The sequence below is a fragment of the Micromys minutus genome (genome assembly GCF_963924665.1).
Source record: "Micromys minutus genome assembly, chromosome: 1".
Classification (NCBI taxonomy): domain Eukaryota; kingdom Metazoa; phylum Chordata; class Mammalia; order Rodentia; family Muridae; genus Micromys; species Micromys minutus.
Genome location: NC_137969.1, coordinates 228,839,028 through 228,852,573, shown reverse-complemented (window position 1 = coordinate 228,852,573; position 13,546 = coordinate 228,839,028). Strand labels below are relative to the sequence as shown.

At 47.8% G+C, this 13,546-nt stretch overlaps 1 protein-coding gene across 1 annotated transcript in view; it reads left to right on the top strand.

Moving 5' to 3' along the window:
• Positions 1-13,546, top strand: part of LTBP2 (latent transforming growth factor beta binding protein 2) — an 89,637-nt gene that overhangs the window by 50,088 nt on the left and 26,003 nt on the right. Inside the window, exons 9-10 of the mRNA XM_080928537.1 lie at positions 8,754-8,828; positions 11,126-11,248. Of these exons, the coding sequence (XP_080784663.1) occupies positions 8,754-8,828; positions 11,126-11,248 (198 nt within the window). The remainder of the gene's footprint in view (positions 1-8,753; positions 8,829-11,125; positions 11,249-13,546) is intronic.

Genomic DNA, 13,546 nt, shown 5'->3' with positions numbered 1-13,546 from the left:
AGCTGTTCGCCACGAGATTGTCTTTCCATCTGCCTGGCCTGGAATGAGTTTATCTCAGAACCCTGGCCCCCTCCCTGATTCTCCAGGGACTGCAGACTCTGTCCCTCTCTCCTTCAAGAAAGGCAGCATCTCATGATCAATAATGCCTGCCACTTACCGAGCTGTCTCTACCTGCGTTGTCTTGTTTAGGTCGTACAAGCACAAGTTGAGGATCTTAAAGCCCATTTAACAGATGGGGAAACTGAGCTCCAAGGAGGCTGAAGAACTTTTCTAAGATGGCAGAGTAAGGACAAAAGAGGCTAGAACTTGAAGCACAGTATGTCTAATCCTTGGCTGACCCAGATCTTATCATTCTGAGGAGACTTGGGCCTGCCTGAGACAGACAAGCCTAGGCAACTAAACTGGAAGGCCATTCTAAGAGTCTGCACACTAGCCTTGTATTTCATGAGTTACTTGTACATGGAGGACCATGCTCATCAAAATTGGCAGGCAGGCAGGGAACTCAACATGTAACTCAGACCTAAGAATTAATGGAGGGACCTTGGATATTTGTCCCATAGAGAAGAAGGTATACTGTTTCTGGGGGATCCTGAAGAGAAAGAAAAACAAAGCCCAAAACAACAACAAAACAAACAAAAACCCCCAAAAGGGTAGATGTTTCTGGAAAGTAGTACTCAACTCAAAATTTAAAAAGGGTACTGTTTACTAAAAGCTATGGATGCCCAACGTTAGAGACACTGTACATCCACACACCTCCCTGCAAGAGGCAGACCCATCAAGAACAGGTGTTTTGGAGGTGGAGCAGTAGCTTAACTTGAGAGGATATGGGTGGTGCACATGGTTGAAGATGTATTGGTGTGTCACAGAGCAAAACCTTTGTCCGGTAGGGAGGTTGAATGCGAATTCGGGTAGTTCTGTGATGTCAGTCCTGAGGAGAGCTGGGTCTGAGAGGGTTGCAGAGGAGGCTTGGGGCAGAGAGCCTTGAGGCAAGTCACAGCAGCAGTGATGGTATTGTCATTGTCTTTGCTACGGTAGCAGCTGCTCATTCAGTACCTTTAGTAGGCCTTTGGATTGTAGTGGTTACTAAGCTTCCCGGTTGTCATGGAATCCTATACCCTTAGTTCAGGTCTTTTTCTGACTCCTGCTTCTGGTTCTCTGTTGTTCACTGTCGGTGGGTGGGTTTCTGGGGCTCCAGCTCAGGCATCTACCACACTGGAGGGCCTCTGCTTGGGGAACAGTTCAGCTGCACTGGGGTAGGGTTTTCTCATTCTCCAGGACCTGGGTTGAGACACTAGTCCCCTGTCCTAGTGAAATGGGACTTACTGAATTCCTGTCAGGCTGAGAAAGTATTGTCTCTGGCTGGGTGTTGTTCTGCGAGCTTTTTCCAAGAGATTTGAAGCCATCTGGGAATTATGTCCCAGGCTTAGCTAGCTCCCTCTCTGCCTTGCAGGGGTGGGCCATGTTATGTGGCATTTCTGTCTTACCCCAGGAGGGGCTGGAGCATGGTGGAATCTGTGTGAGCCAGGCTCTGTGAAGAGCTCTCTCTAACTTGCTTTTTATGGTGACACTGGCCCTCCTGCCTCTGAGGAAACAGATAGGGGCTGTCTTTGAGGGAAGTGTCCATTCTCATTGAGAGGTCCCATGGCACTTGAGCAAAGAGAAAGTCCTAACTGTGGGCAATATGACTATTGCTAAAAATGTATCAATATAGTGCTCTGGGCTCACAGGCTCAGTTAGAGCTTGTGTTAACTCCACGGGAAGAGCTTGCCATCATCTGTATTGGTTACTTTTTGGTCGCTGTGATAAAACACTGTGGGAGGAGTGAGAAGAGAAGGAGAGGAGAGAGGAATGGGGTGTGGGGAGAAAGGAAGGAAAGGGAAAGAGGGAAGGGAGAAAGAAGAAAGGGGCAGGTCAGGGGAGGGGAGGGAAAGAGAAGGGGAGGGAGGGGAGAGAATGAGAGAGAGGGGAGGGATGAGATGGGGAGGGGAGGGAAGGGAGGAGAGGGAATGAGAAGGAGGGGAGGAAGGGGAAGGGGAGGGGAAGAGAAGGAAAGGGCATAGTAGGGGAAAGAAGGGGAAGAAGGAAGATGGAGACAGGGGAAGGATGAGCTTTCACCCAGCATTTATCATTTCAGCAAAGCAAATCTTCATGTCACCCTATTCCTGCAAACTAAGTTTCTGTCTTCACTTCTACAGATGAAGAACCACAGGCTAAAAGAGAATAGGAAATGTGCTCCAAATCATAGTGAAGCCAGGAACTAGTTGTGTGCCTGATTACCCTGGCTGCCCTGGTCTTCCTGGGCTCCCACCCCATCTCTACTAGAAGAGTGAAGCTCCCCTTCTGCATACCCACCCACCTGAGGGTGCAGTTGTGGGACAAGGCTCCAGCCAGCTCAGAAATCCACCCCTATGCCAAATATGAGTCCATTCTCTGGGGAGGGGTATTTATGCATCAGGAATCGTCCATACGTCCCCGTTGTGGGCGCCTTGTCATGATGGCCGAGATCAGGAGTGTAATGTAAATAGCCCCATGACCAGACACGTCTCCACCGTCTTCTCCCAGCTCTGCTTGGGGAACCAGGGCCAAAACTGTCTCCAGCAATTAATTTTTGTTGAGGCCTCCTAGGGAGTCCCAGCAGCTGAAGGAAGGGTAGAATTGGGATGGTAAGAGAGATTGCAGCCAGGGGCTCTCTGTCCCTCTGCCCCACCTGTGAGGTTTGCAAGTCTGGGGCAAAGAGATGGGCAAGGTCAGTGACCAGAAATGTCCAGAGGCACACTGACCTCTTCCTACAGCAGAAAAGTTATCCACACCCACCCTACATGCTTTAGATGTTATAGACCTTGGGTGGATTCTGGCTACACCTTCAAGAGATACTTTGGCCCTGTCAGGTGTCAGAGCTCCCCATGTCCTTGACATTGACATCTCTACTAGAGTCACCATAGGCAATGTCTCTATTTTTATGCTTATGTGTGTTTTGTCTGCTTGGATGTCTTTGCACCACATGCATGTAGTACCCAAGGAGGCCAGAAGAGGGTGCTGGGTCCCCTAGGGCTGGAGTTAAGGTTGTGAGCTGCCCTGTGGATGCTGGGAATCAACCCTGGGTCATCTAGAAGAGCAGCAAGTGGTCTTAACCTCTGAGCCATCTCTCCAGCCACCTACCTGTAGCTGCTTTCTCTATCCAGAGCTGCAGATCACACCCTCCTCCCTCTGAGTCATGGTTATGTCCTTGACCCGGTGTGGCCCCAAGGATGAAGACAAGCTCTTCATATTTTCCTCTGATAACTCTGAGTGGTGGGTGATTCAATACTTTGTGCTCTTATCAAACATCTGATGAGACCTTCTGGCCTCTTGTCTACCCCACACTTTGTTTCCAGTTCCTCTTCCTGATCCAAAACAAAACAAAACAAACAAACACAAAAACAGTGGGGGACGATCCCTGGGACCTGCTGGGCTGATATCTTCCTAAAGCCTCCCTTAGACCCCAGAGTTTTCTCTGAACACAGTGCCCAAGGCTTGTCGTGGGGTCACCTATTTGTTTTTCTGAAGCAGTAGATGCGCCGTAGCCAGCCTTCCAGCATTCAGAATGCCAGCTCCATCCACCCACTGGGTGACATTAAGCATGTTTCTAGTGTCTGTGAAATGGAGCAAATTTACTAAGTACCCCTCATAACAAAATGTGCTGCTATGAGGTTAAATAAGCTGCTATGTAAAGCCTTTTCATAAAGTAGGGACTCCCCTGCAGCAAATCTGTTTCAGGATGCTGTTATTACTTGTTTCCTTTTGGTGGGAGTGCCCAGCTTGCAACAGGGTTGGGGCTTGGCGCTAGAGATTGGGTCCCTGTCCTCACAGAGTTTATATGCTGGGAAGGATTTAGACAAGCACACTAGTGGCCACAACACATGTTAAATGCAATGAGCAGGGAAGGCTGGTGGCCTGGGAATGTGCAAGAAGAACACCTGCCGCCTTCACCCCCCCACACCATGAGTCACACAGTTCAATGGCTGCTGGGTTTTCACCCCATGCCTCCTGGCCATTTGAACTTCTGCTCCTTCTCCCAAGGAGATTTTTCTGCTTTCTCAAGACCTATGCTAGACTTGGTTTCACAGAAGGAACGCTCCCCTTATGAGTTGTTCTGGAAGGCTTCGGAAAGATATGGATATACCTAGTTTGACGTGGAGGCTGTTGGCCGAAATTGGGAGAGCCACTGGAGACAGAAGCTTGGCAGTTATTTTTCTCTAGAATCTTGCCTTCAGGAAGTGGTGTTAATCTGGTGTTTTCTCTTCAACCCACTGAGAGCAAAGTCTCATTATAGAGCAGGAACTCCATTGTGGAGGGAGCCTGGGCTTCCATGTGACTCTCACAGGTCCTCTCAGCTTACATGCCTCAGCTCTCTATCTGTTTTCTTCAGAGTCCCGTTCTCTAACTGCTCATGGCTCTAGCCTAGTGCTCTCCCCTCCCCTCCAACTGCCCAGAAAGCGAAGATCTGCCTGACATCTCTTCTGACCACTCGAATGTGATGCTGCCCTGGCCTCTGGCATATTGAAACCTGCTGAGAAGGTACCCCCTTCTCACCTCTTCCTCCTCTTTCTCTCCCCTCCTCTTGCTGACTCTGTTTCTCTGTGTCTTGTGTCTATCTCCTTGTCTGTGCCTCTGTCTCTCACTGTCTCTGTGTCTCTCTGCATGCCTCTGTGGGTGTCTCTCTTTCTCTATGAGACAGTGCAGAATGAAAAAGACTCAAGGCCTCTGTGACAAGAAGCCTGCATCCAACCGTGACTTGGTTGGTGACTTGGTCCCTGCCAGCCTCCTTGCCTCCCTGAGCTGTGCTTCCCTGCTCTGTAAGATGAGGATTAGAAGCTTTCCCGACGGTTATTGTGAGAAACAGACAGGGTAGCCTGACCCAGCCTCCTTGCTACTCAATCATCACACACGCACTAACCTGGTGTTACTCCTTAGCCCCCGGCAAATACTCTGCAGTATTCCTTCCCACTTTCTGCTCTTTGCAATGTCTGATGCCTGCATCCAATCAGCCAGTGTTCCAAGTTCCTCCTGACAGTGTGGTCTCAATCTCCCTCTCTTCTGTCCTCGGCTCATACCTCCAGGCCTCAGGCCAGGGGACTCGTACGTTCCCAAGCTTCACCTCCATCCCTGTGTCTCCCTCCTGGTGATTCAGAACCCATACTTAGAACCTACCTCAGAGAAGATGAATCATGTCATTAAAAAATTAGAACTTCAACTTACATATATATATATTAGTAGCAAAAACAAACCATTAAGCTTTACAAGTGTATGTCCTCACTTGATCTGTCACACTGTCAAACTGTCACACGTCTTGCTTGGCTTGGAACATGCCCTGGGATAGGGTTTCCAGGCAACTGGCATCTCCATGTGTTTGATTTTGTCATGGTACAATTCCTGTGGTTCCCATTGTTCTGCTTACTGTTTGTTTGTTGCCTGGCGTTAACTGAATCAGTCCTGACAAAGCAGAGGGGCGACTCTAGAAAATTCCTGCTAAGAACCTGTGGTTTCCGAGAGTACTAATGACGTAACTATAAGCTATCATGAAAAGCTCACAGCAGCACTTCTTATGACTTGTCATCAGCCCATCACACATGGCCCGACATGCAGGACAGGAGCCAACTGGCCAAGAAGATGTGAGGTGCAGGGTTCTGTCTGCCACCATAGATAACAAACCTCGCCCTAAGTGTCTAGAGAAGTGGCCACTAAGCTATACACTTAGAAAAACATTTGTAAGGTCAGGCACGGTGCCTCACTCCTGGAATCCGAACATTTGGGAGACTGAAAGCAGGTTCAGACAGAGAGTCTTTTGAGTCTGCCCTGCGCTGCATAGAGAGAGCCTGTCCAAATAAATAAATAAATAGATAGATAGATATCAAAGCAGGGAAGATAAGAGGAGTAGGAAATTTAGTGCTAGGTCCCCGAGTTTCATCTTTAGCACTGAAAACAAAGCCTATAAACATCAAGACACTCAAACTTGACTGTACAACTCCTACCCATCCTCCCCCTCCTCTCCCTCCTCTGCCTCCTCTCCTTCCTTCCCCTCCTCCTTTCCCTCTCCTCCTCCTCATCTTTAATAGAGAGAAAGAGGGTCTAGACCAGGATCGCACAGAGATCTGACTGTCTCTGTTTCCTTGTTAAGATGTAAGCCACCTTGCCCAGCAAAATCGCATCATTTTAAACATTGCTTCTTTTCATTTTTAATTATACCTCTATGTGTCTATGTGTTAGTGTGTGCACCTGAGTGACCTGTGGAGGCTGGTGGAGGGTGTTGGATCCCACAGAGCTAGAGTAACAGTTCTGGCCTTCCATCATGTGGCTCTGTGGGATTGGACTCAGGTTGTCAAGTTTGGTGGCATGTGTGTTGAATCAGTGAGCAATCTCATGACTCTCAGGTACTTCTTAGCTTAGGAATTATAAACGCAGTCCTCCCTCCCCCCACCCCAGTGGTTGAGATCAAACCCAAGAGGTGGGCACACTCACTGGACTGTCGCTCTAAAACAATGTAGATGCTTTCTTTTCCTATTTAGTATCAATAGGGGCTTTTTGCCTCTGTGGCATAAGAGGGATGTTGTGAAATCAAGGCAGGATGTGTGTTAGCATCAAAATACTGATATCACTTCCTTGTTGGCCAATATGCATTCAGATCTCTCCTGTGTATCCATAATCATTTCCAAATAAAGTTACAAAAATAAAGCATGTTTGATCATATGTTATATTGCAAATGTAAATTAGTAGACTGCATAATGCATATATTATAGCTATATATGTGTTACAAACTCAGATGAAAAATGACTTTTTATATCTATTTGTCTGTCTGTCTGTCTAGGTTTTTTGAGGCAGGGTTTCTCTGTATAACCCTGGCTGTCCTAGAACTCAGTCTGTAGACCACTTGACCTGAAACTCAAAGCTCCATCTGCCTCTGCCTTCTGAGTGCTGGGATTAAAGGCATGTGCCACCACTGCCTGGTGAGAAAGGCTTTTTTAGTATTACAAAAAAACGAACTCTTTTTGTTATGTGAGACAGGGTCTTGTTCTCTGTCTCAGGCTGGCCTTGAACTTGAGGTGGTCCTGCTGCTTCAGCCTCCTGGATGCTAGGATTATGAGTATAAAACATCAGTTTGGTTTCCAAATATATTTCTAATTGAAATATATATATATGTATATATATGCACACACACATATATGATGAACAGCATGCTTTTGAAATGAGAATACATTGTATCATAGTTAATCTAATCTAATTAACATCTTTGGGCTGAAGAGATGATTCAGTCGGTAAATTGCTTCCTGCCCAAGCATGAAGACCGGAGTTCAGACCCATAGTATGTGTAAAGGAAACACAAACACCAAGTACTTGTAAGCCCAGTGTCATGTGAGTAAAAACAGGCAGACCCCTAGAACTCACTGACCAGTCAGCCAGTGATGACTATGAGTTTAGTGTGACACTTTGTCTCAAAAAAAAAAAAAGGTGGAGATCAATCAAAAACTACATTCAACGTTTACATCTGTCCTATGTTGTTCCTACAGGGACACACAAAAAGTGTCATACCCACATGGACATATATGTATACCACATACACATGTGACAGAGAAAAAACATATGTATTGCTTTACATAGATATGCATGTTAACTAACACAATTATTTTTGTGTTTATTTGAGGGAAGGATGAGTGTTCTTAAAAATCTCTTTTTTAGTGATTTTCAAGGATGTAGTGCATTATTAGCTATAGTTGCTATGCTAGGTAGTAGATCTTTTGAACTTACTCCTCTTTGTCTTAGGGTTCTATTGCTGTGAGCAGACACCATGACCAAGGCAACTCTTATCAAGGCAACTGTTATAAAGGCAAAGATTTAATTGGGGCTGGCTTACAGTTTCAGAGGTTCAGTCCATTATCATCATGATGAGAAACACAGCAGTATGCAGGCAGACATGGTGCTGGAAGAGCCAAGAGTTCTTTATCTCGATCCAAAGGCAGCCAGGAGGAGATTCTTCTGCAGGCAACTAGCTCTCTTCTGCACTGGGTGGGGCCTGAACACAAAGAGATCAAAGCCCACCTACACAGTGACACACTTTCTCCAACAAGGCCACACCTACTAATAGTGCCACTTCCTGTGGGCCATGCATATTCAAACCACCACAGTCCTTTGTGAAATTCATACCTTTAATTTTTTCATTTGTTTGTTTGTCTTGTGTGTGTGTATGCATACTCATGTATGATGTGTCTGTGTGGTGTGTTCAGGCCACAGCACATGAGTGTGGAGGTCAGAGGACAAGTTGTGGGAGGTAGTTCTCTTTCCACCATGTGAGTTCCAGGTCTTGAACTCAAACTGGCAGGCTTGGAAGTAAGTTTTTTTACTTTTTTGCTGAGCCATTGCCTGTCCTGAAATTACACCCTTTGACTACCAACTCCCAAACTACTCCCAACTCTACCACAGCTTCCAATGAGGGCACTTTCCCTCTCTGATTCCATAGGTTTGCCTTTTCAGATTCCTCACAGATAAGGCTGTGCTTGCTTTTCTGTGCTTGGTTCATTCCCTCAATATTGTCATTTAAAATAAAGAAAGAAAGAAAAGGCAAGACTGTCCAGCAGGATCTTGGTGAAAGCAAGGTGGACAGCTGCCCAGGGAAATGTTTTGAGGAACCCAGAGCTACTTAGCACAAGGGACAACCAGAATGTGACCACTCGGTAGATAAAAGCCCTCCCATGAGACCTGTCTGTATCTTCACTCCTCAGCCTTCCCAGTGATTGAAAATGGCCAGCTGGAGTGTCCTCAAGGGTATAAGAGACTGAACCTCAGCCACTGCCAAGGTAAGGAAGACCCAGAACCAGGGTTGAGCAGGGTGGAGTGGGGGAGGGAAGTGTGGTTATGCCTGCTAATACTGGGAAAACACCCACCCCAGAAGGCAGGAGTGGTCTATCACTGCCTGTGAGGTGGTGGGAGCCTCTTTAGGCTCCTCCCAACAGGACACAGTTAGGTGGTTAGGGCTCCTTTTCACCTTCCTCAGCCCTAGCCAGAGACAAGGGGGGAGGGGCACAGGTAGCAAGGATGGTGGAGCCTGAACCTAATATTGCCGTGCTGGCAGATCTGTGGACCAGCTGAGGCAGGGGTGGCCTGCAGTAGAGCCCACAGAGGGGCCAGGCCTTTGGACAGAGAGGGACTGAGTGGTGACTTTGTTGATTTTGGAGCTATAATGAACTCTGACCTTCTGTTGGTAAGTGACTCTAGAGTTGGCAGGATCAGCAGTACTTGGGGACACTTAACTTCAGTGGACTTCAACAACTGGGTGGAGAGATGTCTGTATGGCTTTAAATAAAACTGAGTTGAAGGTAATATTGTCTCAAATGTCCCTGAGGCCCCAGAAAAAAAAAAAACTGTGGCTGTTTGTGGGGTACCAGCCTCAGAAGAGATTTTGGCTCAAGGATAAGAAAGGGTGCTTGGTCCAGGCCTAAGTGCCTGTTGCTGGCTCTGCCTAACCCAGCTTGAAACTCCCTTCGGTACAGTGGACCCGGACAACTGGGGATGAGGAGAACTCTGTGCCTTTCATTCTTAGACTTTCAGCATGCCTGTCCTCCACAGAGCTCCTGAGAAGATTCCTAAGCTCCAACCCCAGAGTGTCCCGCCCTCTACTTCTTCACCCACATCCACCATCCCCCTCTCTCTGAAGTGGTAGAGAACAAGAGGAAATGTCCGGGGTGTGATTTGTGTACAAAAGCTGAGTGCTACATCCAATCTGTGCCTGTTGCTAAGGACACAGTGATGGGCACAAACCAGTCTATGACTCAGGAGAACAGACACTTAGTTAATAAATACAACCAGAGAAGGTTTTTATTGGGTGGCATGGGATCCCCTGGTAGAACCCAACCCAAGCTGGGAGGATCAAGGAAGGCTTCCTGGAAGAGGTAGTACTAGGCCAGTAAACATAAATTATCCAGATGAAGCAGGAGCAGACCTCCCAGATAAGAAGAATAAGCAAAGGGACACTTTGGGTTGGCTGGGGCGCAGGACAAACAGCCTATATGTACATAGAAGGTGGCAATGTCTCATGAGACCCACCTGCTCATCCATAGGCTCTGGGAGGGTCTTGGATACTATGTCATGCTTTGGGCTTGCCTAGAAAAGGCGATAAGGAACTCTGAGGCTTCTGAAGTTCAGGGAGGCAAATCAGACTTGTGTTCAGTCGGAAGGTGTGTGGGTCAGCTTCCCTGCCAGCTGTCAGCGGCCTCTCTTGGGTGCCTCTGCTTCCATGGGCATCCTACCAAGGATGTCTTCTTGGTGCCCATCTTTTGGGGCCTCGTCTTGTGCTAACTTTCTTGAAGCCTGAGAATGAGCACGTGTTCCTGATGGCACTTGGCTACCTAAATTACACCCTGCTTTGGAAGCATGTGCTCTTCCCAAGTGACAGCCATTACTGTCATCAACAGAGGTGCTGTCACCAAGATGCTTGAATCCCAGAGAATGAGGGTTTGAGCTCCCATTTGCACCACAAGATGCTTGGGCACCTGGAAGAAGCCATTGTCTTTCTTACATGCAAATGAACTGGTTCCTCTGTTGGTCTTGGGAGGTCTTGCAGCCTGCTTGTGGCAGGGGGTACCTCTCATGTGCCTTCCTAACCTCCTGCTGGCCCTACCCTCCTTCCCAGATTTTCAGCACTGTCTCCCCAATTCCCTGCTTCCAGCTCCCTGCAGATATGCCCCTCAGAACTACTGGGAGCTCTTGAAACCAATCCAGACAACGCTGTTTGTCTGGTTCCCAAGTCGCCTGCCAGAGTCACCAAGAGCCGAGTTACTCTGGGGAAGTTACTCCTGGAGCTTTTCTTTGTCTATAAAATGAGAAGTAGATAAAACTACATATCAGGTTAAATGGAGGGCCACGTTCAAATACCAAAAGAGTATCAAACATACAGTAGACACTCCATAAATGTTAGCTTTCCAACCAAGATGGTTTACTATGTGCCAGTTAGTGGGATGGTATGTAATTTTTCTATTTAATAATTCCATTGACATTGTTGGGTGGTTACTCTCACGATCCAGAGAGACCTCACACTGAATATGTGCAGCTCCCTCCCAACCATCTGGCCTCAGTCAGATCTCTGCACTCCCTGCAGATATCAATGAATGCTTGAGCCTGGGCCTGTGCAAGGACTCGGAGTGCGTGAACACCAGGGGCAGCTACCTGTGCACCTGCGGGCCTGGCCTCATGCTGGATCCATCGAGGAGCCGCTGTGTTTGTGAGTGATGGTGGGGCTTGGGGCAAGGGGCACCCTCCAGGGGCACAGTCCAGACTGAGAGGCAAAGGTCCCCAGACCTCATGGTCTCATGCTCAGAGCCAGTGGCTATCGGCTTGGAGTTGGACCAATGCACAAAACGTATCCGTGTGTCCTGCTGGGTCTGGAGATTACAGCCTCACTTTCAAATCCTGTCTTCTCTTCTAAAACTATTTTGTGATTCAGATCTTCTGGCTTTTGTTTTGCTTTTCTCTCTGATCGTTTCTGTCCTGTTTGCTTGTCTCATTGTCTTTGAAGGTGTGTGCTGCCACCTTGAAGTGTCTGGGTGAGCTGTAGCTGCTAATTAAACTACTACCGAAGTTTAGCAACCAGATTACATGGCTGCTAAGTGATATTTTTTTTAATTATGTGTATAGATGTTTTGCTTGAATGTATGTCAGTGCACTGTGTACCTGGTGTTGCAGAGGCCAGAAGAGGGCATTAGAGCCCCTGAAACTGGAGTTATATGTGGTCATCAATTGCCAGGTGGGTGCTGGGATTCAGACTCTGATCCTCTGGAAGAGTAGCCAGTGCTCTTAACCACTGAGCCATCTCTCCAGTCCCTAGATGATTTAAAGGAGTATTCATTTGTCTATGGGAGAGTGGTTACTACCCCACCCCAATGCCTTTACATTACTCCATGGTTCTTTTTGTATGCATCTCCATGACCATGAATACACACATATCATGAGTTGTGTGACCTTACATAGTGAATGTGTGCACACGGCTTGTAAACCCTTGCAGTACTGTTCCCAGTGACCTCTGTGGTTCCAGCTGAGAGAGGCCCATGCTGCCAGGTCCTTCCTCATACCCCAGGCAGTAGAGCTGACATCACAGCCCATGTGGGGCCTTTCTTAGGAAAACAGGTCTGACTAGAACAGAATAAAAGCCGTCCCCAAAGACCTCTGGCACAAGGCTCCTTCTAGCTCACAGAGCACTCTGGCCTGCTACTGGGTCTGGGAAGGCCAGGGGAGGAACCAGACTATGCTGCCACCCAGAGGTAGTGGCATGAAGAAAGATCTGAATCTGACTTTAGGGATAGGAGACAGTGAGAGCCCAGAGAGTAAGAGCCTGGATTGGGGGAACATGTCAGTTTATTTGTGGTAGCAATGATATGTAATCAAGGCCCTGAGGACCTTATAGTCTTTCCTTTACCAGGCCACTTAAGATTCCTTTATTGGGCTGGGCACAGTGGTGCATGCCTTTAACCCCAGCACTCTGGAAACAGGCCAGCCAAAGCTCCATAGCAAAACCTTGGCTTGAAAAACAGAACAAACGTTTCTTTATCAGAGAGTTCGCTTAACATCTGACCTTAAAGCGCCTGGAAGTCACTCTGATAAAGGAATATGGAGAGAAGCAGGGGACTCTGTCTTTAGTTTCTCTCCCATCCTAGGGCTCCTCTCTCCCCTTCCTCCAAGGATTCATTCTCCTGCCAATGGAGAAAACAAGTCAATGACTTCCTACATGGTAAGGAAGTCTCAAGATGCTGGTCCAGCTTCCTGATTCAAAGGCATAGAGCCTGTCCCCACAGTAGTCTGAGGGAAGTGCCAACTGAAGGCAGAGGCTGCACCTGAGGATGCAGGGCTCAGGGACTAATGGATGAGTATTTAGCCCCTGACCTTTGTCAGGGTCTTGCAGTGCTTGTGTGCCTTGCTCCGTTTAATCTCCATGACCATGTGAAGAAGACTTGTGTCTTAGTCAGTATTCTATTGCTGTGAAGGGACGCCATGCCCATAGCGACTCTTATAAAGGATAAGATTTAACTGGGGCTGGTTTATAGTTTCAGAAGTTCAGTCCCTTATCACCATGGTGGGAAGCATGGCAGTGTGCAGGCAGGCATGGTGCTGGAGAAGGAACCGTAAATTCTATGTCCCGATCTGCAGACAGCAGGGAGAGACTGCCACACTGGGCGTGGCTTGAACATATATGAGACTTCAAAGCCCACCTCCACAGTGACACACTTCCTCCAACAAGGCCATAGCTAAAAGTGTCCCAATCAATGGGACCACTGGGTATGACCAAGGAGTATGACCTTCAGTCCTTCAGTCAGGAAGTGTTGCAGAGGAGGGGGAGGGGTGAGTCAGAGTGCTTTTCTATAGCATTGGCACACGTGCCAGGCAGACCCCAGTGTCTGCAGTCTACAGCATAGCCCACCATTGCTCTGCAGGTAGAGAAGCTGGGCCCAAGGAGATACATAGCTCAGCTCAGTAGGAAGCAGATCATCGAACTGACCAGGGCTCCTCAGAATCATTACATCTGAAC